Source organism: Plutella xylostella, chromosome 15 (assembly GCF_932276165.1).
Source record: "Plutella xylostella chromosome 15, ilPluXylo3.1, whole genome shotgun sequence".
NCBI lineage: Eukaryota > Metazoa > Arthropoda > Insecta > Lepidoptera > Plutellidae > Plutella > Plutella xylostella.
Genome location: NC_063995.1, coordinates 12,170,288 through 12,197,690, shown reverse-complemented (window position 1 = coordinate 12,197,690; position 27,403 = coordinate 12,170,288). Strand labels below are relative to the sequence as shown.

Below are 27,403 nucleotides of genomic sequence, written 5' to 3'. Positions count from 1 at the left end.
GGAGCTAAATAAAGTTTTAAAAAAAAATTGCGTCTAGTATTGTTTAGTCGGATTTGGAATGCGCCTAGAACGAAACGTACCTCGTTCAGTACGAGACTGCCACCAAACCATACAAATAACGCCAAATTTGAACACAAACTGAATATTCGCATTCGCATTCGCATTCGCGAATGTCGATTTCAGATATTCGCATTCGCATTCGCATTCGCGAATGTCTAAAAACACACATTCGTTACATCACTAATAGGTATACGCATGGCTGGAGCGAGCAGAAGGAATACTAAAACCAAGGGTATAGTAGATAATCACCTTTTGATTTGAACCCCTGACGCAAAATACGATGCGTTTAACATTTAATAAATAGACCATACTTCAAGTCTTCTGTTGTCCTAAATAAAGTTGAGATGAGCGAGTGATGTGTCGATGGGATCATCACGTTATCGCAAACATTGCAAAGATAAAGATATGTATCGACAAGTGTCACAGTTATCGCCACAGTGTCAAACTGTGACAGGCGAGATAACAGACAGTCGTCCTGTGACCACTCCACGATGATACATACATGACTGACAGCACACGGGCACACCTGGGAATTTCAGCAGAATCTCGGCGCTTGCAAAACCATGTACATAACTACCCTATGTATGTAACCTACGATGGACACATAAGACGGAAAAAATGGAGCTAATACCATCCTTATAATTGCCATACTTGGCCCAATGGCTCACAGCAGGATATAAATTATAAGAAGTTTATATTTAGGATAAAGTAGTTAAACTAGACGACCGAATGGCGTAGTGGTTAGTGACCCTGCCTACTGAGTCGATGGTCCCGGGTTCGATTCCCGGCTGGGGCAGATATTTGTTTAAACACAGATATTTGTTCTCGGGTCTTGGATGTGCCCGTAAAATGTCAATAGGCCCGCCCCCTATTACATTGGGACTAACATAACACTCTGGCGAAAAGTGGGTGCAGCAATGCACCTCTGCCTACCCCGCAAGGGAGTACATTAGTACAAGGCGTGAGTGCGTGTTTTTTTTTTTTTTGTTTTAGTTAAACTCGAACATTATTATTATTATAAAATTATCGAGGTAGGTACTCTTATAATCATACAAATTGAAATTTTCATAGCAATTTGAATTGTTTTTTACGACGATATTCAGGGGTGCTTTTTTCCAACTACATCCCGCTATAGAGAAGTATAAGAGCAAAGGGAAAAACATGTAGGTGAGGTGATCATATAATTATTAGGCAATGAATCACACATGCGCGCACATTGCGAGGTGCGTGCGCGTGTGTGCGTGAGATATCGAGCGGTTCTGAAACAGTTATCGAGGAGGCGTCAAGTGCGACTCAGATAAGACAACAATATTTGTGCACAAGCCTTGCCCGACTCCGACTGTGAATCTACTCTACATCTTACACTTTGTACCTACCTACATCACCAAATCATGTTATTTGTTACTGAAAATTTCAGGAACAAATAAATAAGTAATTTCTTTGAAAACAATGACGATTTTTTTTCGAGGGAGAACGTTATCAATTTGTATTATTTAGCTTAGCTTATCTATGCCGGTATGGGACATGGACATGGGTGTAGCACCACGGATAGCTAACCGTCCGCGTCCCCTGCCCGCGCCCCCGCCCGCGCCCCCGCCCGGGGCCGCTCGGGGGAGGGTGCGCCCGAGCCCGCGTTGTTCAGGGCCCAGAGCGAGCTGGTGGACGATTAATGCTATCGCGGGTAATTAGATCGATGATCGATGTCTCAAGTAAGCCCCTGATTAGATAAGCACGTAGGTGCTGCTAATTCATCGCTGAGTCCTCTTATCTACAATTATATATTTCAGAAACATAAACTAACCATTTTTATTTTATTCATATCAACCTATATGTACCTATTGTACTTTAGTATACAGGTACTACAGTGGAAAAATACCACTCATCATATTCAGTATTTCAGTTTTCTTGTGTCCATGAAATAAAAGGAACTATCCCTTTATCACAAGCATAAGATATACCATAGGTACAACACTCAAATTGATAAAAGGACTTGGGTAATACTGCTGCCTTAGACAACTGCTGCCGATGAACTTGCAAGGATGTGTTCCGACTTTGTGGCTGAAGGCCCAGAGCCAATAGTACTACCTGTACCTGGCCCTTTCAACCAACTTCGCTGTTGGTTACCGCGACCCCACGACAGGCCATACCGACTTCTGGAGTACATCAGCATTAATTGTACCGTGAATCTTTTTTTGCAGCAATTGTATCTAATCTTACCCACAGACTGCTACTCGAACTAACATCCGCATCGTAATTAGTACCTAAACAGGCTACTTCCGTTTTTTTTTTGTATGAGAATTGCAAACATCAGTTATTTAAAAGGATATCGAGGGCTTACTTAATAATAAAATTAAGTTTTCTACATAATATAACATAAAAGTGGATTTATATATCAATGCACAGCTCAAACAACTATGTATAAAGATCGATTTTCGACAATTCGATAGCTTTGTTCTACGAAAAACCCTAGAAAGTTAGTAAAATGATAGAAAAACTAAAAAAGAAATAGGATAAAAGCGAGATAGGTATATTACCAAACTGAAACATTCGAAAACGGATGCTCATGCGACTGAGCTTTTCGGTAGCAAATAAGCTATCTAGCAACATTTTGTGAGTAGAAGGTAAAGCAAACAATATCAATTTTAAGTTCCTAGTTACCTAAATTACAGAAAGATATACTTATGAATGGTTAGCTTGTGAAAGGGTCGTGAAGCCGTAGCAGTGGGGAGTTCGCAGTGACTAGCGGAGTAGCGGCGCTGGCGTAGCGGGGCATCGGGCAGCGCGGCTGAAACACGCCAGCTGAAGCTGAAGCGGGGCGCGGGCGCGCGGGGCGGGGCGGCCAATCACGGCGCGCGCGCTCACCTGCCGCCGCCGCCGCCGCCGCCGCCGCCGCCGCCGCCGCGCAGTGCTCCCCGACCACGCTCTGCGCGCCGCACCGCTCGTCTCCACTCCACTCCGGGGCAGCGGTAAGTCCGCATTCACTATCTAATTTAATCGCAATAACTTATCACGGCTAGAGCGACCGACCTATCTCCTATCGAAGATTGCAACCCCTAGTGAATCATATTCTCTACCTGTTTTACTTATTAAAGTTCATGACGTTTCAGAAACTTGAATTAGGTAAATACTTGCTTAGTATTAATAATATAACTTTTTTTTCTTCTGTGAACTTAATTCTGATAAAGTTTGTTCTAATTTTATACTTTAACTAAATATTATTTATGAAATAACTAGAGGAAAATTTCAGCAGTCAGTTTTCCTTTTCATTAATAGTAGTTTTCTATATCCAGTTCTTTTATGTAATAACTGCTAGCTCGGTGGCTCATGAAAGTGACTCATGTTCGTCCAGTGTACTTATCGGAAAATCGCCAAAATCTAAGTGACAATAATTTTCTTATATAGGTACTTCTACTAGGGATACGCTTTGCACTCTCAAATTTTCAGTGATTTGTGTCTAACTTTGCGTAAGTAATAGTGAAGCAAGTGTCTGTTACTAGTGTCAGTGAAAGTGAAATATTTTTATTATTCGCTCTATAAATATCAGGTGTAAATAATTATTTTTATTTATCAATGAGTCTTATTTTTCCATTTGTGAACGTGTGACCGGGCAGGTATATTATTTACCGATGAACCAAAATTATAAATTCATCTTCAGTTTTCCGTCGGCAATCGTCAAATGAGACATCCGGTTTTTTTTGTTTATTTCAACAATAATATATTTTTTCGTCCATATGTTAATTAAACACGAGCTCATCATGGAGGCACTTCGCATCATCGATATTCTTTACTTACATATTTATGTGAAACCCATGACTGCATGTTCCACGCCCTGTGCGGCGTCCTGACGCTCCTCTCGATGCAGGAGTGGAGTGACACGATACCCATTTTGAACTACGTCATATATTTATAGTGACCTGTAATTCCCGACGACTTGGTCATAAACTACAGGCACTATACCTTCAGTCAGACGGCAGTCTGACAGTCGTAGGTGGGATAGACGGTGTTGTGTAGGCGGTACATAAAGTCATTGTAGCGGATACAGCGCTCTATAGCAATTCCATCATCAGCCCGTCATCGTCCATCCTGGACATAGGCCTACTGAAGAGCACCAAAATACTCTGTCCTCGACCTTTATCCATCCACTACCTGCCGTAGGTCGTCGTTTCAGGAAAATATGAGCTTTGCCTGAAACAAGTTTAATCCAACGTTCATTGGACTAATTGGTTCTTCGGCAGAGATTTCAGATTTTAAAACCTATGTCGGTAACTGTCGGTCTTAGTTCATAGCTTCTATCCATAAGGCAAATTCCGGGCATAGCTCATTTCCAAGCACATTGCGCAACTTACAGTCATTTATACAAATACATTTACGGGCAGTGAAAAAGTTCCAAGTTACTCCTAAGTGGAAAAGGCTAGCTTAATGAAGCCGTATGAAGTACATTTAAAAGCTCACAAAAATACTACCAATAAAGCTAAAATTATGTTAATTTTCCTATAAATTGTTTAAAAAAATTAAGCCATTTAGTGTCGGAATTTCGTAAGAGAACTGTTTCTTTGAGTCTCGTGAGTGTATAACCGTAGTATAGTCGCCTATCACACCATGCCTCTAGTGTCGTAGCATTGTGATCAATTGAAGAGCTTATGTAGCTACTGGCGAGGTTGTAACATCTGCGTAGAGGACAGCTTCAGCGGCCTACAATTTTTATTTATAAGGAAAATCCTTAAATTACGCCCGAATGCTTCACGCAGTTGTAGAAGCACCTCCTGCTACCGCTGTGGGATAGAATACAGGAAACCTCATTGAACCAAGTGTCAAGGCTTCTGCTCACGCATGGAAAAACCTGTTCATATCAATTCAAGTCAATTCACGCAATAATTATATCTTAATTGTGTGCACACTGTGGCTACATGCAGCTGCCGCCAAATTGTTCACGTGTAATAAACTACATTTTCATAATTTACTGTTATAAACGCGATGGAGTAGTCCCCTGTGGTTATCACTAGATCACAGAGCAAACATCTAACCATAAAATTACTAACTTTGTTTAGGCCTAAAGGAGAGCGGAAATGTCGTCGAAGCGAGCTGAACTTACACGCTATAATCGCTTTAAAACATTCTCGTTTTGGGTCTCATTTTGTTTGAGAGGTTGCGCATTGTTTGCTGCTGCAGTGGTGGATGGTAAATGCGGCCGTGTGTGGAGCGCGGTAGGGGCGACAGTCGCGTGCGACCGGGCGCTGTTTGTTCACAGCGAGTGACACGGCGGCGGCGGCTGGCGTCGCCCCCGCTGGTAGTTATGTAGGTTGTATTCATCAAAATCTTACACAAAATTATATCTTATTTTCATAAACATAACTCAATCCATAAAGTGGTACCTGTATTAATATAGAACACTGTAGTGTGCGGGCGGCGGCGGCGGTCCCTATATGTAGTTCCGGTCCAGGGCCGCCCGGCGCCGCTCGCTGTTTGTACAAACTACAAACAACTCTTCGAGGAAGTATAATCGCGGTGACTTTTGGTACTTTCCCTTTCGGATGTCAAACTTTGGATTCATACGAAAAGTCCGTCGTTCGTTCCCCACCCCTGGAGTCCACAAGGAGCTCCTCACGCCGCCGCGGCCGGGTGACAGCGGCCATCGTGTGAGGTCTGTCTGCCTGGTGTGTTCCCATCCTCCTCCGTGTCTAAGTTGCTGTGCGCAACACATTTCTACGCAGTTCGGAACCACGGAGGAACTCTACATGGTTGAATCGATGAGCTCGGTTCGGTAGAGCTATAGTAAACTTCATCACATCACTTCATCACGACCCATCACATCCACACTGCTGGGACACGGATATCCTTCCAATGAAGGAAGGGGTTTACAAATTAAAAATATTTAGATAAGTACTTTAAACCGCAAAATAGGAGACGGGATGGTGATATCTAGCCTAGCGGGTGGTATTCTTACTTACTGCCAGTTTCAATAACTCTAGTGGTACCCTACCGATGACTGGTAGTTACGTTCACACTATTTTGTCAGTTTGTAACTTTTAATCTGTCAAAATAGTATGAAATTAACTACCAGGCATCGGTAGGTAGAGTAAGAAACCTCAGTCGCAAAATCGAAATAGGGCGGAAAAACGAAAGGAAAAGTTTAACGATAAAATGAGAAGCGCGGAAAAAACTAAAATTAGCCTCAAACTAAATTTGGCAAAAATAAAATTGGACTAAAAACTCGTATGTCGTCAAGTACTTGCAAGTCTTAAGTATCATGATGGGCGGCGGTATTTACTAGATAACCTGAAAAGCTGTAAATCTGAAATCATGAACTATCAGCTGAACACTGCATTTATTTATATATCAATAGATCCGTCTAAACCTGAACACATAGTTATTAATCCTACATTATTGTTGTTAGATTGTTGAAGATGGAAGGCGAAGGTCACGAGCACATGGAGGAGGCTCCCCCCTCCCTCTCCCCCGCCCCCGCCCCCGCGCCCCCCGCCGCGCGCCTGGAGCCCCGCCCCGAGCGCCTGCCGCCCGCGCTGCTGCACCACCACCAGCAACAACAACAACAACAACAACAACAACAACTGGACCAGCAGCACCTGGAGCAGCAGCAGCACATCGAGCAGCAACAACACCACGAGCAGCAGCATCTAGAGCAGCAGCACATTGAACAGCAGCAGCAGCTGGAGCAGCACCACCAGCAGCAGCAGATGGAGCACCAGCAGCAGCTGCAGCAGCACGCGGGGCTGGCGCTGCACGCCGGCGAACAGGCGCTGCAGCTGGTGAAGAGCGAGGAGCGCGCGGCGGCGGGCGGCGCGGGGGGCGCGGGGGGCGCGGGCGAGGAGCCGCAGCAGTCGGTGATCACGCTGCGGCGGCCGCTGCGCACCATCACGGCCGCGGGGCACATCACGGAGGAGCCGCCCGACGACGTGAAGGACGAGCCGCAGGAGCACTTCGCCAAGCTGGACGACGAGCGCTACGAGCCGCGCGACTACCTCGCCTTCAAGCCGGAGTACCGCGCGTCCCCCGCCCCCGCCCCCGCCGCGCGCCCGCCCTACCGCCCGCGCCCGCCCTACCCGCGCCTGGCGCTGCGCTACGCGGCCGAGGGCGAGTACGACGAGCGCCAGTACGCGCTGGACGCGGGCGACGCGGCCTACCCGCAGCTCAAGTACGAGGGCCGCGAGGAGGCGCGCTACGCGGCGCTGCAGCCCGTCACCTCGCTGGGCTACGGCTACCAGGCGGCGGCGGCGGCGGGGGCGGCGGGCGGCGCGGGGGGCGGGGGCGGGTACTACGCCGGCGGCAAGGAGCTGCTGACGCTGTACGGGGCGCGCGAGGAGTCCCCGCCGGCGCAGCTGTACCGCGACGCGCCGCTGTCCGCCGCCGCGCTGCAGCCGCGCCACCTGTACCCCGCGCCCCCCGCGCCCCCCGCACCCCCCGCGCTGTACGACGCGCCGCCCGCCAGCCCCAACTCACAGCAGGTACTCCACCAACACGTCACACTCATCACCCATCTCAAACCAATCATCATTGTTGCCTTCTCGTAGTGATTACAACGGCTACTTGCTGTTCACTTCTATTTCACTTGTAATGATGTCATCATGTCAGACAGGCGTCAATTTGTCTAGGGAGTAATATCTCAAACAGCTACGCACTTATTTCAAGATACATAAGCGCATTCGAATCTAATGAGTTCTATGGCATTTATGTATCTCATCCTTTGATACCATCACTCTTACGGAGATGGCACTGCACATGCTAGATAGTATGATGTGATCCCACCAAGCCCATATATATTGCACGTTGAGTCATTTATTTGAGGCAGTCCCCGAGTAGTGACGCGGTTCTCCCTGCAGGTGACGCTGTTCAGCGGCGGCGGCTCGGTGCAGTACGTGTCGGCGGCGGGCGCGGGGGCGGGGGCGGGGGGCGGCGCGCTGGAGTACGTGCCCGTGTCCGGCTACGAGGGCGGGCTGCTGGTGGAGGGCTACTCGCAGTGGCCGCAGCACAACCTCATCCCCATCGACGACTCCTTCGACCCAGGTCAGTGCCGCCACGGCATAGCTGTTCCTCAGAGTAACGGCCATCTTATTGCACTCTCTCTCTCTCTCTCTCTCTCTCGTGAAGACTTTTTTCCGACGTAATAGTATGTTGTGTTGTTGCAGGCATGGCGGGCGTGGGCGAGGTGAAGGAGTGCGTGAACTGCGCGGCCGCCAACACGCCGCTGTGGCGCCGCGACGGCACCGGCCACTACCTGTGCAACGCGTGCGGCCTCTACAACCGCATCAACGGCGTCAACCGCCCGCCGCTCAAGGGACAGAAGAAGCCGCAGCAGCAACTCGTATGCACATCCCTTTACTCACCTCAACTAAGTATCGTTTTGAAACAATGGTGTAGTAGGTAATCGCTCAGTGTTTGTTTCAGCCCACGAACGGCAACCGGCGCGTGGGCGTGACGTGCGCCAACTGCCGCACCAGCAACACCACGCTGTGGCGCCGCAACAACAGCGGCGAGCCCGTGTGCAACGCGTGCGGCCTGTACTACAAGCTGCACAACGTGAGTACCGCCCCCGCCCCCCGCGCGCCATGCCCCCGCGCCTGCAGCTATCAGGGAACTCCTCGGCAAATATTGGGACTGTATAAAAATCAAAACACAGGGTCTCATCTAATCTAGCGAGATAAACGTCGGGGCTACCGACTGATAGAGAATTATCATCGCGACCACGAATATTCATAATGAGATAAATAATCTTTTATCAATTATCTCCTCGCGAGTAGGTGATACGCTTGTTTAAAGGATGATACAGCTAGGCCGGTGATTACGAGGTGTTCCCTCGGCCCTGACTCATTGCCGATAGACAGACGAGCCTCCGCGACCCTAGATTAGAGGCGGTGCAGATACGCGGGTCGCTCGGTCAGCGCGGCCGTATCTCCGCCACACTGTGTCACACATAGTGAGTACATAATGACGTACGTTGCAGGTGAACCGGCCGCTCAGCATGAAGAAGGACGGCATCCAGACCCGCAAGCGCAAGCCCAAGAGCATGGGCGGGCACGGCGGCGGCGGCAGCGGCGGCGGCGTGGGGCGGGCGGGCGGCTCGGGCGCGCTGGGCGGTGAGTGGCGCGGGTAGCGTGTGTGCCGCGCGTGTGTGCGTGTCGTGCTAGTGACGTGTGTGTGTCCGCAGGCGAGGGGCGCGCGCTGCCCGCGCTGTTCGCCGCCGTGGAGGCGCCGGCGCTGCTGCTGCCCCCCGCGCCCGCCCCCGCCCCCGCCCCCGCCCTCGCACGGCACCATATGTGAGTGTCACTACTCCGTCCAAACAACAACTATTATATGTTCCTTGTTAGTTATGAACAATGGGAAGTACCTACCAACCTAGTCACCATTTCAACTATCATTATTTCCGCTTCTCTGTCTGTTACCAGCTTGGCTTTTGGGTTATATTAAGTATCTGATCTTATTGTTAAACGTGTTTTCTATAACTAATCTGTCAGTCCCTGTTTAGAAATATTTTATGTTCTTTATTTAATTTTCTCTTTCATCCTTATCTATGTGTCAATGTTGCGTAGTTACTCCTGTCAGTTGCGCAGGCGCATGTCCCAGCTCGCGGCGTGCACACATGACGACATGACGCTGTAATCTGTAGATATGCGCTCTGATGTAACGAGGCGAGGTATGAAGTGAATACTTGTGTTGCAGGATACCGGTAGCGTCGCCGCCCGCCCCCGCGCCCGCGCCTTACCGCCCACCCTAGCTACCCCATGCATCACAGACAATCAACTTTATACTTATTAAAACATTAGTAAATTATTGACATGTGAAGATTTCAGAGCTAGCTAATGCATATAGATTTACAAAGTAATATATAGGTCAATGTTTACTAAGAAAATAATAAGCTAGTCGTTTCTTCCAAATATGCGTAGGCATTTGATTAGATGCCTTCTTTAAAGTAATGAACCAGTGCCCGTAATTATATAATATGAATTATAAACGACAGGGCGTGGTTAGCAATTAACTTAAAATCACAAAGAATTAGCACAAGCTAAGTACGAATTTATTTTTATTTAAAACAATATTTTAGTTAATAAATTATGCCATAAGTAAATAAGTACTTAGTTCATTTGTGAGGGTTGTGTGAGACACGTGTGTGATTGTGTATAGTTAGTGTGTTCAATTAGGTTGGTGTTTGTGACCTGTGGTCTTATTTTGTACTAAAGTCTTTATATAGTTCATTATTTTACAAATAAATGTAATTATAGTTAGATTTAAGATATTATGTAAGCGAAATTTTATGTACATAGTATCAGTGTAATAATGAAAGGTTTTATAAAGTTATATTTAAATATACAATAGTAATTTCATTTTACCTTCATAAAATTTTATATTCAATAGAAAAAACTGGAAATGTAATTCTATAAAAATGTACCTTACTATGAAGGAAGGGTTTTGGGCCTTCCTTCATTGGAAGGAGACCCGTGCCCCAGCAGTGGGGACTTGATGGGTCGTGATGATGATGATGAGTACCTTACTATAAAGTCATTTTTTTTTCTCAGATTCATAATTGACACTGACCTAATTCTGAACGGTTCATCAACAATCGTTTGTCCCGCCAATAGAATTTGTGAATAAGTGTAGTATCTGAAATAAAAAAAAATAGACTTTACCTTGCAAAAGTGTCAAAATATACTCATGTTTTCAAGACATAAACGTAATGGGAATAGCCGTTTTTTCGTTAGCCTAGTTCGTTAGATTGATTTTATATTCTTTTAATTTCAACTCGATATCCATTAATATTCTGGTAAGTATTTACCTTCTCCAACAGAAAAACATAGATGGTTCAATTATGATGGTGTGATATGGGTATGGGCTAAATTAAATATTGTTGCAGTCCTATGGCACCCCAGAGGTGCAGAGGGTCTCCACTAACGTCCGCCACTTCCGCCTATCTTCGGCTGTACTTTTGGCCTCACTCCAGCTTAGTCCAGCGGCTCGCAGCTCGTTTTCGACGCTTCGGCGCCATGTTTGGACAGGGCGTCCCCGGGAGCGCTTGCCATTTGGTGGCCTCCAGTCAAAGGCTATAGTTGCGGCATTCGTAGCTCCTCTCCGTACAGTGTGCCCAATCCATCTCCACTTTCGCTTCGCAATTTCCTTGCCGATGGGAGATTGTCGGCACAGCTTCCACAGATCTTCGTTACGTATTGTCTTCGGCCAGAAAACGCGTAGGATCGACCTGAGGGACTTATTGACGAACACTTGCAGTTTGTTCGTCAGCCCTTTCGTCACTCTCCACGTTTCGCAACCAAAGAGCAATACGGACTTCACGATGGAGTCGAAGAGGGAGATTTTTATCCGCCTTGTAAGCACATTCGAGTCCCAAACAGGTTTGAGCTGGGCAAACGCAGCCTTCGCCTTCTTGATCCTGCTCTCTATATCCTCATCTGCTCCTCCCTGACGGGTGACCGTGCTTCCGAGGTAAGTAAATGCATCGACCGAGTCCAAGCGTTGGTCATCGAGTGTTAAGGCGTCCGAGGTTTTAGCCTTGATACGCATATCGACTGTTTTGCGTCGGTTAAATTAAATATACTCTACTAGATTTTGTCCGTAATTGTCCGCGACAGGCTCCGCCTGAAAAAGGTTTTTCCGCAATAATTATGCTGCTAATTTGTTGTTTCAGTGCAGTTGTGTAGTTGTAAATTTTTGCTACAGTAAAATCTAGCGATAAGCCTAATTTCACTATAGGTACTTATAAGAAATTGATTTATCATAATGATTAGGAAAAATACCTCGTTATATAGAGTATATCTCCGGAATCTCTTTTACATAATTATCAAAAGTAATAATATTATAATACGAATAAAAAGGAAGAGTATTTACATTGAATCTGTATCAAACTGAGAAGACCGCAATTTGTGTTGAGTGGCGCCACCTGGGAGCGTCGGCGTGCACCGCGGCGCCGCGTGGCGCGAGCGGGCGCGACGTGGTGCCGCGAGCCACAAGTAGGTGGCACTACCGATTCCGAAGTTGCTATATTAAAATAGATAGGCAGTATTCTGAAATCTGAAACTTTGAGAGATCCGGGTATCGGCCCCCGAGGTAGGGAGATGAATCTCCAACGCAGAGCTGTCACTGAAATGAAGTTTATCTCGGGTGACAAGGTAACATGCTATTCTGGCTATCACGCGCGTGGAAGTTCTCGCGTTAAACGTCCAACATCATAATCTCTTTGAGTCTGACATTAAGGGCCTGTTTAACAATGTCTTCATAATGGCTAACTGTCGAATAAAAGGCATGCTATCACTGTCTAAAACATAATTACAGAGATTATCAGAATGTATTTTATCCCAGAAGTAGCCATTACCCAGACATTGTGAAACAGCAACTAAAGTATAGGGAAGTGCATGATTCCTTCTTACTAATATTATGAAGTAATAAGTACAGATGGACCTATAGATGGATGTGTCTTAATCTTTCGCACAAAAACTACTGAAAATATTTTCATAAACTTTGGTATGCAGACAACTTTGATCATCACATAGGCTTTTAATCCCGGATTTCCGACGAAAAAAGTTTTTTATGCGAAATAAAGCTCACCGGAAAAGCTAGTATGAAATAAAAGAAACTTTTAAGTACTATGGAAAACTGTTTTTTTCGCATTTTGCCAATACCTAGTTGTAGAACAGAGTTGTGTGTGTGACTCACTAGAGCAACCCTCTTACCATCTTTAGCAACACCCTACACATACAAATATTATTTTATCGCGGAATTCTCTCGGAAAACTTTTAAGGTGAAGTAAAGCTCACAGGAACAGCTAGTAATAATAATAATATAATTGTCTATTTGTAGACAGTGCATAGTAACCCGCATCGAAATCAGGTTGTGGAAATAACTATGAGCCACCAAAAAATTGTTTGATAGAATATCATAAGTCTCCTTGCTGCAAGACAAATACGGGCATGACCTCTCCTGTTTGTAGAATGTGTGGAGAGTACAACAGCTTGAATACACAAGTGAATGGTCTTTCGACATCTTCCACGACAGCCTTAACTGTTTCAAAACCAAATTCATGCAATTCTTTTCAAAATAATAATAATAAAAAAGGTTATCTTATTATTGGGTTCATAGTTACATCTCTTTTCTACTTTTATTGCCCACATTGTTATATATGTTGGGTTAATCTTTAGTTTAGTTAGGGTAACATGTATGTGTTGTTTTACTGTTATCTCTCACACTGTTAGGTTGGTCTTTAGTTTCGTTTAAGTACCTAACATACATTCTGTGTAAAAAGTATCGGGACTGGGTCAATAAAATAAAAAATGATTGTTATTCATCCAAATTTATTTTATCACCTTCAAAATATGCTCCTTCAGAAACGATACACATACTTACGCCAACGAATTATCCAATCATCACAACAATTTTTTAAACGCATATTTCAGAGTTGTGTAAGTACTCGCGGCGATTTTTCCTTACATTTTCCGATTTTTTCTTCTATCGATTGAAAACAGTGCCTCGAAGTGGTAATTTGAGTTTTGGAAAAAAATATGCTAGAACCGTGATGCCTGGTTAATATGGTGGATGCTCGATGGTATTTGTTGAGTTTTTGCTCAAAAATTCATTCACAATGATGATCGAATTTGCTGTATTAAATTCCACATAACCCGCAAATAATATTCTTTTCCTACCGTTTGACTTTCTGGCAAGAATTCCGAGTGCACAACAACTATCGGGATAGTTAAAGAAAACAGTCATCATGACTGAAAATCGCCGCGAGTACTAAACACAACTCTGAAATACTCGTATGCGTTTAAAAAAATGTTGTGATGATTGGATAATTCGTTGGCGTATGTGTATCGTTTCTGAAGGAGCATACTTTGAAGGTGATAAAATAAATTTGGATGAAAAAAAGCACACACTTGTACTAATGTACTCCCTTGCGGGGTAGGCAGAGATGCATTGCTGCACCCACTTTTCGCCAGAGCGTTATGTTAGTCCCAATGTAATAGGGGGCGGACCTATTGCCATTTTACGGGCACATCCAAGACCCAAAATCATTTTTTGTTTTATTGATCCAGTCCCGATACTTTTTACACAGAGTAGTATATTGTTGTAGCATTGTTTAAGAGTGATGTGGATACCTATAATGAGGCTTACATATCAGTATTTTATAATAATAAATTCCTTTGCATTGTTTTATATGTATGCTGTTGGTGTTCCCTAATAAATAAATCCTACTTCGATAAAGATCTTGCTTGTAGAATCCAACTCGGATGGGCAGCGTTCGGGAAATTACGACACATCTTCACTGAAAATATACCTCAGTGTCTGAAAACAAAAGTTTTCAATCAGTGCGTGTTGCCAGTGATGACTTACGGAGCCGAGACGTGGTTCACCAAAGGGCTTATTCAAGGCTATGTTAGGAGTGCCACTGCGAGATATGATTCGTAATGAAGAAATCCGCAGGAAAACTAAAGTTACCGATATAGACAAACGGATTAGCACGCTGAAGTGGCAATGGGCTGGCCACGTAGCCCGCAGAACCGACGACCGCTGGAGTAGAAAGGTTCTTGAGTGGAGACCCCGTGTCGGCAAACGGCGTGTCGTCGACCCCCCAATATGCGACCTAAAGTCAATATATTTGCTGGCAAATCTACTATTCTGCGGGCTCAATTATTATTTGAAAAGCAAAAATAATATTCTGCAAATGAAGTTTTTATTTATGTAATGAACTCCAATTTTTTGTCAATTATCTATCTATTATTTTAAATTTGTTTGGACACTTTTTATTTATTTGAGGATAAAAATATTTAGTTGCGACTGGTCTATTAATTTGCTGATACAAGTTGATGACAAAAATAAACATTGCTGGCAAGAAATATAGTTATCGTTTATAAAAGATAGCTGTTCCCGCGAGCTTCGCTTCGCCTTAAAAAGTTTTCCCGTGGGTATTCCGGGATAAAAAGTAGCCTTTGTTCTTTCTCAGGGTCTAGACCATATGTATACCAAATTTCATTCAAATCCGTCCAGTAGTTTTGGCGTGAAAGAGTAACAGACAGACAGACACACAGACAGACAGACAGACACAGTTACTTTCGCATTTATAATATTAGTTAGGATTGTCAGAGGTGCGATCACAGGATTCGATACTATTTTCGAAACTATACACTGAGGGTCACTTTTACCAAACGCTAAACGTATATAAAATAGTATTTAAATCAAATTTTAAATACATTTTGTAGTAACTGACAGACTTATGACAGGCTACTAAAAACGTTTAAGGTCTTCGCACATTTAACAACTCACCGGTGACTCGACTCTATGCTAGACATTTATATTTAAGCCCTGTGTCATATGTTCAAGGTTTAATTTCAAAAAAATATTATAAAGTAGTGTACAAGAGTGGCCTATCGCATCGTACACTAAACGTAGACGTATACGGTCAACCCCGACACGTTTGTCAAGCAATGACCACACGTCGTCCACGCAACGACCACACGTTGTCCACGCAACGACTATGCGTTTGCGACTGACGCGTGACGGGCAACCATTTGCCAGCCCATGATTCGAAATATAGTGAGACCGCGTTGTCCACTCGTTGACACTGCGTTGTCCACTAGTGACCATTGGGTGGATCAACTAGTTGACTACTCATCGAGAGTGTAGGTAGAGTTTCTGCCGCGTTGGCGTGGAGTTGTTATAATGTGTGAAGACCTATACAGTAGTCATAGCGTTTGGTTTGGTGGTGAAATTCCACCTAACGTGGAAAAAACAAATGTCCCTTTTGGAACTAATAAATTCCCCTTACATTTTGACATACGCAACGTAAACGGAGGTTTCGAATCTTATAATCGCTGCACAGAATTAGAACTGTACTTAGTTTAGTACTCCACAACAAATTTAATCGAAACAGTACATTTGATGAATGGTTCTTTTGTAGTTATACGATTCCGCAACAACAAACCAAAACAATACGTTAGGTATTCACAATGGAATGCCTTTTAAAGGCTTTCTAATGCCGCAATTTATCTATAATCGATTTATCTGAAACATGTTTCTAAATATGATAGTGACTGTCAACGTTTGTGGTATTGGTGGTGGCGGTGCGGCGGCGGCGCGGTGCAGCGGTGGGCAGCGCTAATGCAGCGCCGCGCGGCGATACCGCCTGATAGGCGACGGATCCGGACGCCGTATCTCGCGGCTGCTTTGTACTATTCTATTATTTCATACGACAGATAAAAAAGGAATATAAACCCTCTCGGCCTAAACGCAGGAATGTTGTACATTTTTGTTTTATACGGAGCGCCGGCGCCGGGCGCATTAGTGCGCGCGCGGCGACACCGGTTACACATTACCGCGAGGCGCGCGCGGCCGGGCCGGGGGCCGCCGCCGCCGCCGCACTCTGCACCCGCGGGCATGGCCACACGGTGCATTGTCGACCGGCTGCTCGCGACGCATCCGACCTTCCTCCACGGAGGAGCTACTGAGCGCTCGGGACAAAAGATCGTTAGTACATATTGGTCGGAGTGGCCCGGGCGGCGGCGGCGGTGGCGGCGCTAGCTCCGCCGCGTGTAATATATCAAACGCCGCCGGCCGGGGCCTGGGGTCGATCCCGGCCGCACTAATCAATTCCGAACCATTAATTGCGGCTCGACTGCTTAATGCGTCTCGGCCTCGATCATTGTTTAATTGACGTCTAACTCAATATCAGCCAAGCCAACTAACTCGCTCTATATGTTTGTTAATCCACTTTGTACCTACAGTATAACATACAAATACCAACATTATATTGCGGTGAGGCCAAAGAGGAATAAAATAAATGTAGGAATTAGAAAATAAGGCACAATTCTATACTTAACATAATTATGAATGCGAAAGTGTGTTTGTGCTTTCACGGCTGAATGATTTAATAGTTAATTAATAATTAGCAAAGAGTGATGTTCCTTTTATTGAGGTACGTACGAGTACGAATAAGAAGAGCATACATAGAATTACCATATTTTGGAAACCCCACGGATCAAATTCAAATGTTAGTGCTAGTCACATTGTGGGATTAGGTGGTAATGAGTTGATTATTTACAGATTATCAGATTTTTCTTTCCATAGATACTTTTAATCTATTGTATAAGATCGATGATTTCTAAAAATTCTGTAAAGTCATTTAAGTTTTAAAAACTAAAAAAAGTTTTCCCTTAGCTATGACGGTTATGGTGACATCGGCTGCAACTCCAAGTATCTAACACCCAGTATATGTATTATGTTAGGGTTCAAATCCAGCTTGCCTCCACATCTTTAAATGATCACTGTATTGTAACCTACCACGCCCCCATCCCGGCTGAACGTCATCAGCGAAACATCAATCAAGGAATAGTGTTTCGAAATGGCGCAGGGAATCCTATGGTAATTATAATGAGTTTCATCCGTGTCACAAACCGGGTTACGTTCCATGAAGGTATCAGAATGCTCCCGCTGTTTTTGCCGAAAACTACATGTGCAGTATGTTATTATATCTAATCCCGAAAATGAAATCAAAATTTCATAATTAGAATTAGATATAACATGCTGCACATGTAGGTTTCGGCTTAATACCCTTTTTGCAACACCTTGTAGGGATTTATAAAAGCGAAAGGTCACGTACACACTGATTCATTACGAAATTTCAGAAACTATAAGTGCTAGGAGTCTGAAATTTTGTATGCGGGTTCCTTTTAGGACTTATATTGGTGTTCTTTAAGACGAGATTTTGCGAAATTCAACCCCTAAGGCGGTAAAAAGGGGTCAAAGTTTGTATGAAACTTCTAAGTTTTAATAGTAAGCTTTTGAAATTGGGAAGGGACGTAGCTTTATACCGTAGAGGTGCTTTAAAAAGAGTTTTTCTAAATTCTTTGAGAAACGCTTAAGTCAGATGCTTGAAATTTGCGATGCAGATACCTTGGTAAACTTATAGCTTAGTTACAACAGGATATTGCAAAGTTCCCACGGGAACGGGAGTAAGCGGGAAAAAATAATGACGATAAAAAAAATCTATTTCTGATCTGGTGCATGTATTTAATGAGTGGTTTTTTTTTATAATTTTAATTTTAATCTAGGTACATGTCACTATGGATTTTATTACCTGAATTAAAAATATTTTATTTTATTTCTTTTATTTTATCTTTATTATTATACAAATGTCATGAACGTGAATGTTTGTACCTAAGTATGGATTGATCAATGAATATTTGTTATGCACTTTTTGACGGGAAAACAGCTGGGACAAATTTCTTCTTCAACGGAAGGGATACTGAGAAGGTATTCCACCATAATATAATTATTACAATGATAAAACCATAAAGTTTCCACAAGAAATATAATATGATCGTAAAGCTGTATTCGTCCAACGCTGGACATGATTCCCTCTTCCAAGAAGCGCCGCTCTGCCCTCACTCGGCCGTCAGGCGGCGCGGGAGGCCCTCATTTGTCTAGACTCGCGTTCCTACACTATCCGCCAAATTTAAATAAGACATTTATTTTTTTACACATAAAGCACTAATTAGAAGCTAATTACCGGTCACGTTCTAGAAAGAGTAGTCATGGGTCTACATTGTATTGTGCTCCTTCCTACAATAATGCTTGTGTAAGTTTTCCAAGAACCTAAAGCTAGCCTCGTGGGAAGGGATCCTAACGAGTACCCTAAGAAGTGTCTCACACACGGGATCATTGTCTGCGCGAGTGTGAAGTAGCCGCGGTTACCTGGCGCCCCGCCCGCGCCCCGCATCCCGCCCCCGCACCCCCGCGGCCGCTACAATGGCGGTGCTCGTACAGCACTAACCGTGTGATGGCCACTTGAGGGATTATCCCGATTGTTCGCGCACAAAGGTAAACAGTGTGGGAGTCACTGCGCACGCACCGCTCTCACAATGCCGACCATTTGTTATGGTTAACTCATTTAAAGTATCCAAACGATCATATAAAATTATGATTACATACATTACAAAACAACATAATTACATATTATGCTCACGACTGTAATCACTGAAGCGATTCACCCGCTTTTCGTTGTGCATTTTCATGATTATGAATTACTAGTTGTTCCCGCGAGCTTCGCTTCGCCTTGAAAAGTTTTTTCCGTGGGAATTCGGTGATAAAAAGTAGCCTATGTGTTAATCCAGGGTGTCAACCAACTCCATGCTCCATGAACCGATTTTAATTAAATTAAAATTAGCCCTCTCCTACAGCTTCACAACTGTGAGGAGGCGCTGAGTTTGATGTCAGAATGTACATATCTTTATTTAATTTGCATTGGTATAAATATCACCTATATCTGCCACAGTACAGAACACTGTGTCCTTCCTCCTCCCGGCTGCACCATTGCTTAAAGCGGCTGAAGGTTACAGGCTACAGGATATTCTATATTATTCCTTACATACCTACCTTTAAAAGCACACAACAGAAGACATAGGATGCCTTTTGCATGACACGTCGCTTAGTGCGATCCTTGATATCACAGTTCACACGTATTTTTCAATATTTACATTTACCCTTAATTTTTTGGTAAATGTTGATCTGAAGTAATGTGTCGATTATAAAGTAATAAATTAAAGATATTTTACTATAGTAATTAGTATATGCATTGACGACGAATGGTTTAGCGGTTATTGACCCTGACTGCTATGCCAAAGGTCCCGAGTTCGAATCCCGGCCGCGGCAGATATTTGTACTAGAGCTTTGGGTGTTAATATATATATACGTACATATATCTGTATAAATATGATCCGCTGTCGATACACATTTACAGGCTTTAGACTTAGTTTATATAGGGTCGTAAGGCCGTGTTTGAAATTTCCGAACATATTATTAAACAGAGCTAACTTAAACATACTAAATCAGGTCAGACTTGAAAGTGAATAAACATGATGATTCCAATAAAATAAAAGCTATTTTCCTAATATGTACTTCGAAAAAAAAACCTGCTATAAATTGAAAACAAAGTTTTTCTTGATTTTACAAAAAATTACGGTGAGATGCCAATTGACTTTATTAACGGTTAGGGACCGGGCAGTTTGATGAATTAATAAATAAGACTCCCTCATACGGGGCCGTATGTGGGTGCAATCAGAGTGTGAACTGGCCGTGAGCGATGGCTCGTAGTCACGACACGCGCTACGCCGTAGCGGCCGCGTAGCGCTACGACACTATTTCGTAGCGCTGCGTAGCGTCACTATTGTTTACATAGTTTTCAATTTTCACAAAAAAAAAAATTAAATGCTACTGTTTAGTAAAATAACGCTGCCTACATTCAGGAATTTCAGGATTGAAGCATGTGAATGAATTATACATGTGTTTTTTGTAGAATATACATGTTAATCTAAGTGCCTATAATTTTGTAAGAACAACCGACGTTAAGCAGGGGTTCCGTCTAAATAAATCTTACAAAAACGTACCATTTACTATTTGTGAGAGCTAAAGCTAAGTAATAATCGTGAGCGAGGGCCGAGTCTATAAACAAAGCAGTAATTCCATTAGAGGCCGAAAACGAACCCTCCATAAATCTGACCGGTGGCGTTACGGGCGATAGTGTGGGCGCCGGTCAGCGGCGGCGGCGGCGGGGGCGCGGGGGCGCGGGGGGCGGCGCGCGGCCTGGCCCCGCCCCCGGAGCCGCAGGGGGCGGTGCGCCCGCCGCCGCCGCCGCCACCAGTGTCCTCGCCAGCCCCGCCGCGCGCGCACGTATCGCGACCGACTGTGTCTGTGCTCTCACTGTGATTGATAACGTGATAATAACGATACGACTGTAGTTTTTGCAAGTGCTGCATGTGATAAGTGCCTGCCGGTGCTCAACATACTCCATATATATCGTGTTCCTACTGAATATTTCATGTAAGTACCTACCTACTCACTTCCTAACTATGTTTACGATTATGTATAATACACACGCTAAATTTAATCAGAAGAGGGTAGTTAATTTTACGAAACAACACGTAGGTATAAATAACCAAATGACTACCAATGTGCATAATAATTAGCACACCTAATACCTAACATTTATAAATAAACGTAATTGAGTACCTACCTATCACACAAATAGGCCTAAACATCAAGAGTATACATAACTTTATACATAACACAGTGAACGGCTAGTTTAAGCAAGATACAAAGTTTTTAGCATTAAATCTATCTGATTGAACATAATTACCTTTGTATACTGTGCAAAAATAATAAATAAATGTATGAATCTTGAAGCTGAATTTCTAGATGGATACCTTACTACTCGTTATTGCAGAAACGAAAAAATCAAAAAGATACGTGTACTTATTATTAGAATTTTTGCACCTTAAGGAAAAGTTTGTGAGATATTAAAATGTAGATGTGCTACATTTAGATAAGAAAGTAGACTTAGAACATCAAGAAGTGTAAACCCTCCAACCCGCAGTGGACCAGCGTGGTGGGAGATGGTCCAAGATTTGGAAGAGTGTTTAGACTATATAGATATCTACAAAGGTTCCACTCGAGAGAGATAGGCGCGTAGCTACACTATTGAAATATAATTCTTGTGCCCCATCCTTCCTAACAGAACGCTTCACGTTCTTCGACTTTTCTGACCGTCCTCAACGGTCAAGTCGCAATCTTCTCTTTCGTACCCCAGAGCATAATGCGGCAGGGTATTCTGATTCTTTCACTGTGACAGCGGCCCGCTTGTGGAACAAGTTACCACTGGATATAAGGCAAACTAAGTCTATAGATCTTTTTAAATCTAAAGTTCGTCTCCACTACCGCCAAGAGCAGAACGTTCAGCTTAACTAATCCCTATCTATGTGATGATGATGATAGTAATTTTAAGTTTATGTATGTATGTAATGTATGTATGTATGTATCATGTATATAATTATTTACTTATTTTGTATAGGTATAGTTATATTAATATTTTGGTTAGGTACTCAATTTAGACCATCTTCTATCGTAAGCACTACCAATCACTTTTTCAACATCACCAAAGGTTAACTGGTACAAAATGCTGCTAGCATTAAGTTCGCCTTTGTAACAATTTATTTTGTTCAATTAAGGGTTTAATAATAATTGAATTTGCTGTGACTATAACAATAGTGTTAGTTTTGATAATAAATAAATGAAATAAAAAAGGTATATTTAATCAAATGAGAATCTGAGACCTTTATCATGAAAATGCAACTACATAACTGAATATAATACACGATCCTCCATTATTGCAGTTCTTATGTAACAGGAAGGGGAGGCCCTGTAGCGGACAGGCAGTCCCGTTTCATAACCATAGTAGTTTAGTTTACGGAATCTAAATAATTAGGTACTGCAACATTGTTTTCAGAACTAGATTACCTATTACATTACAAATAAAAACATGACTATAGTAACGGCAATTTTTCACATCGAGTAAGAGTAATAAACACATGCGAGCAACTTCCCCGCGTGCAACAATACGTAAGTAAAAAACGGCAATGCTTAATTAATTGGAGAAGTGATTAATCATCATTTAGCGCATTTCATCGGGAATGTATTAGTAGCGAATAGCTCGGAGGTTTCACGCTCCGCGGCGGCGGCGGCGGCGCGCCGTCGTGGTCGGCTGCGCAGTGGTGAACAAGACAAACTGTAGGTAGGTACTGGCAGATACTCGACTTATTTTTAAATTACATTAAAATCATAAATGACGACGAATATTCCGATCAATAAGACAAAACAACAATATCTTATTTCATACACACATATAAGGTTTGTTCCCCAACCCGCAAATAATATTTATAATTTTAGGGTCAGTAACCGCGACTGAAGGTTTAGGAAACCTGTCTTAACGGGATATGTACTAATGTTACATGCTAGCTAGTCGGCAGCAGGAACTGACATCCACTAATAATTTAAATATGTATGTACGATAAGGTAGGTATATGTATAATATATTCCATTTCATACTGTATGTGTTTTTTCTTTCATTGATGGGTTCAAAGGCTAAATTGAACTTTTCTCTCTTCCGCCCACGTCTTAGTTGATAAAGTTATTATCATTAGGTAAAGATCGTATGCTCAATATAAAATCTATCTCGGAAACCACAAGTATTAGGACGAAGTTATAAAAAATAAATGTTTAGAATTAAGGTGTTTTGGGATATTCTATCCCTAAGGGTGTTTGTTTTTCGAGTTTATAGTTTGTGAAAAATGAATATTTTAGGTTAAACTACAAGTTTTTTAATTAATATAAACATATTTTTTAATTAATATGACAAGCTTACCCCGCCATTCCCATGGGAACACTTGTGAAGGCGAAGAAAAGCTAAAAACTATTAGAAACTTTAAACATGCAATAAATGGTAATTTTAAGAGATAAATTCCAAACAATCGATCACCAATCAAAGAAGAAATAAAATTGTTTTGTGGCAAAAAGTCCGCCTATTCGCGCTAATTATGTACCAAGTCTTTTAGTGTAAAATTAGATTATTGTGTGCAATAAAGTGTATATACCTACAATACATATATGAATAATTAAATATATCTAACCAACGTTAAAAACCACACAACACTAAAAGTAGCATAACTTTTGAACTGCTACGCCGATTTTGATAAATAATACGCTAATAACCCTCGGGGTAACATTACCTATGAACCAAAAAAAACAAAACGAAAATTGGTTCGGCCGTTTGAAAGCTACGCTACAACAGACAGATACAAGTACATAAACACGTTGCACTTATAAAACCAAACGTCTTTGTCATAATTCGAGTAACATATTGTACTTAAATGTATGCTCCAAATCGTACGACGACTACAAGAAACGATCAAGGCTCGACAATTTAGACAATTCCCTCTTCTTTAAGGTTACATACCAATTAGCCTATTGTCATTATAATATTCGTAAAATGCGCATGCAACGGTGCACGGGAGACTCAGCTGCAGGGGCCGGCGGCGCCGCGCGTGACTCACCGCCGCCACCGCCAGCGCAGCGCCGGCGGGGTGCGCTCGGCCGCCCACCACTCCTCATACACATAATACAGATACATATTTATTTTGTTGGTAAAACTATAAGATAAACTAAAAGTATATACCTAGATGAAAGTCAATTACAAGAGTTCCCTTATAAACAACAATATATTACAACAATGAACACAAAAAAATTAGATGCATTTATAAAGACAAACTACTGACAGCTGCAACTGTATAAAAGCGTATTATGCGCGTATTAGGGTGCTTTTCCACCAGAGATGTGCTATGCTACGATGCTATGGATGCGTTTGATATCCACCAATCATATTAATTGGTGCACATAGCTTAGCACTGGTGGAAACGGATTCAACTAAGATATGTTTTTTGTATGGAATGATGCGTGCTATGGATGTGTGCTATGGATGCGTGCTATGGATATGTGCTATGGACCATCGCGAGTGGTGTAGCTATGTATGTGCAGAGCAGACCTACAGTATGCCCGCGTTTTTCACTGAAAGTAGACATGCCATCGTGGAAGCAAATGCGCATCTTTCTCGCACAGCTACTTCGCGGCGGCGCATCTTCGTAGCGCATCTTCCTCGCACAGCTACCTAGCGTAGTATTGGTGGAAACGGTCACATATTTTCGTAGCGTAGATATCACATCTTCGCAGCATAGCTGCATAGCACATCTCTGGTGGAAAAGCACCCTTATGTACAGCTTCTGATAATCATAATTATAGGATAATGGTTTCAGTAGGGAATAAAGCACAAACCATCAATGATTTTTTTTGTCAATGGTCCTAATTGGGGGATCTAAAAACAATCTCGTAGCATAAAAACTACAAACACCTTAATTCCGTTCACTTTCTAATCGGGTGGCATCAAGTTCGACAGTCGTTAGTCAGCCGGCGGCTGGCGGAGGCAAAAAAGCGACGAAGCAATTAATAGTGGAACAAGCAAAGTGTATTAGCGGGCCACGGCTGCCGGCGCGGTGGAGGCCCGCTAGTGTCGCTCACGACTGATCCCACTATGTACAATTGTACATAATAGAATAGAATTGAATTTTCTCTTCAAGGAGTGTAGATGGCTGTAGAAACTAGGCCCTATGGCTGAAATTCCACTAAATGATGATTACTCCCAAGGGTTGTAATTACATTATTTGATAGAGGATACGCATTTTCACAGTTTTAATTAGATCAGCGCAGTGTGATGCAAAGACACGATGCACCTCAGTGACCGGCGTACCTGACGGTGACGTCACGCGCTCCGCCGGGTCCGGATGTGAGATGCTATCGCTGGGACGTTATCTCAACTCTATCTTTATTACCGTTGGCCAAAAAAACGTTTGCACTTTTTTTACGTGTCATTTAGGCGCCAGGTATGTCAAGAAAGGAAATTAATAGGGCTGACTAGCGTTGAGGTATTTTGGAAAGAAATCCGTCCATTGGTATTTATTGGTTCTGTTGCGGAATTAACACAAATTATTGTCAGCTGACAACTGGAGCCATTATCGGCATTTTAACGCATAAAAGTTGACTTTGTTTTTTAACTTTATAACTCGTTCTAGTTAGTAACAACTGATCAAAATGAGGGTAATTCAAGTACAACAGATGTAAACATGTGTACATAAGGTCAGCCAATATAATATGTATTATACATAGATAGGCATATTTGTACATATAATTTACAGTGTGACATCCTCTGTAGCCGTCCCCGCCACCGCGCCGCGGCGACCGGTCCCGCTACTTGCTCCTCCACTCTCGAGAGCTCATTCTTTATCATTGACACATTTAATCGGCGCGATGAAAGCACACGTATTTTAATAAATTTATACTAAAATGCTTTTCCTCATTTCCTTCGGCACGCATTATATGAATATTGATCGAGTAGGCGTAAGGAATAACTTTGTTAATTTTATTAGAAAATGTTGGAATATTAACTGGTTAGTGCAGTATTAAATTATCGGGCCTGTATCCGAGATGCTATCAGCTTACATCTGTAAACGGCGGAGATACGGACTTTAAAATACGCCAACTCGAGTCGACAAGGTGTTTATTGGCTTGCAAAGATTCTGTTATGGAGGAAGGTACCCCTTAAACATGCAGGAATCAACACTAAACTACCTATAATACGGCATGTGAAACATGCATCGTTATTTCATCAATTAGGCCGATGATTTGCAAATTCATGTAAATAGCAAGTTTGAAGGCGCAGTGTAGTGCGGAGCTGCCGGCGGCGCCGGTGCCAGCCCGGGCACCGCGCGGCGCCACCCCGCCCCGCCCGCCCCGCGCCCCGCACCCCGCGCCCGCCCTCGAGCTTGAACAATATTGACGCGTGCCCACTGCGGGGTGTCACTTATAAAACTGGCCCCTTTTTTATGATGTTTAGGTCGAGAGGATCACGTTGTTTATTGACTTTGTTGATGATATATTTTTGGACGGTTTTTTCGGCCTTTTGTAACTAGTAAAACACAGATGACAGCATTTCTTGTGAAATTATAACAATATCACTTACCATTCCCAAACATACTTACATTTTATGTTGCTAAACATGCATAGGTAATTTCGTAAATAATATAATAAAAACATAATAAGTGCGGTTTTTTATCCGCCAGCATACAATGTACTTGTACACAGCAGCTTGCGGCTGGTATAGGTATCATTTTAGCCTCATTTCGAGGTACTGATATACTTTTGGCCGTGAGAAGGCTTGCCACATTGTTCCTTGCGCAACCTTTCTCCCTAATATTTGTCTTGTGCCATTTACTTAACTCTTCTCCATATAAGAACGGAGAGTTAAGGTGCTGGCAGGCTTTCCTAGATGTAGTTCTATCTCTGTATATAGCTGCAATATAAAAATGAACAATGCGAGTTCCCAGACAGCGCAAGCCGCCGTGAGCCTCCATCCATCACGACTACTGTCTGGTGTCGTGCAGCCGCTGCCGTTGCGCCACCCTCGCCGCAACACTCGCCCCAAAGCCTTGCAACAACTCTGTACAAGCTGAGATCGATACAGTTGAAAACATTGTTCAACTACATCGTTCTAATTTCCTTTCAATTCAAATAATAAAATTGCCTTGCCAATTTGAAATCCGGGGTAAAAGTAGTCAATATGACTATGACTGCTGCTAAAATAGTATTTCTATTATATTTAAATAACAGTAAATAAAAATAATAGAAGCGTCCGTAGTCGAGCGGTCATCAGTGATCGTAACTGCTCACTGAGGTTAAGCAACAACTGGCACGGTCAGCCATTGGATGGGTGATCGATTTCAAGTGTTCTTTTCTGGACGTTTCCGTGCTTCGGACGGCACGTTAAGCCGTGGATCCCGGTTGCTGCTTCGGAAGCAGTCCTTAAGCCTAGTCAGAGGCCTTCGGGCGGCTTGAAAACATCTGACAGTCGGGTTGCCCACTTACCCGACAACTCCCTCAGCACAAGCTTGCTTGTGTT

General features: G+C 43.1%; 2 protein-coding genes across 2 annotated transcripts in view; both read left to right on the top strand.

Moving 5' to 3' along the window:
• Positions 1-2,816: 2,816 nt before the first annotated feature.
• On the top strand, positions 2,817-10,383 carry LOC119691254 (mediator of RNA polymerase II transcription subunit 29). The gene is made up of 7 exons (XM_048625869.1): positions 2,817-3,026; positions 6,455-7,523; positions 7,899-8,082; positions 8,205-8,380; positions 8,452-8,595; positions 9,020-9,152; positions 9,736-10,383. The coding sequence occupies exons 2-7, from the start codon at positions 6,465-6,467 to the stop codon at positions 9,744-9,746; spliced, it is 1,707 nt and encodes a 568-aa protein (XP_048481826.1). The 5' UTR covers positions 2,817-3,026; positions 6,455-6,464; the 3' UTR covers positions 9,747-10,383.
• Positions 10,384-20,720: 10,337 nt separating this feature from the next.
• Positions 20,721-27,403, top strand: part of LOC105389444 (GATA-binding factor A) — a 34,133-nt gene continuing 27,450 nt past the window's right edge. The window contains exon 1 of the mRNA XM_048625733.1: positions 20,721-20,886. The gene's annotated coding sequence lies outside the window, so the exon portion shown is untranslated. The remainder of the gene's footprint in view (positions 20,887-27,403) is intronic.

Coding starts and splice junctions, on each gene's coding strand:
- LOC119691254 (XM_048625869.1), top strand. CDS start 6,465: ATGGAAGGCGAAGGTCACGAGCACATGGAGGAGGCTCCCCCCTCCCTC. Junction 7,524..7,898: donor CCAGCCCCAACTCACAGCAG/GTACTCCACCAA, acceptor TTCTCCCTGCAG/GTGACGCTGTTCAGCGGCGG. Junction 8,596..9,019: donor TGTACTACAAGCTGCACAAC/GTGAGTACCGCC, acceptor CGTACGTTGCAG/GTGAACCGGCCGCTCAGCAT.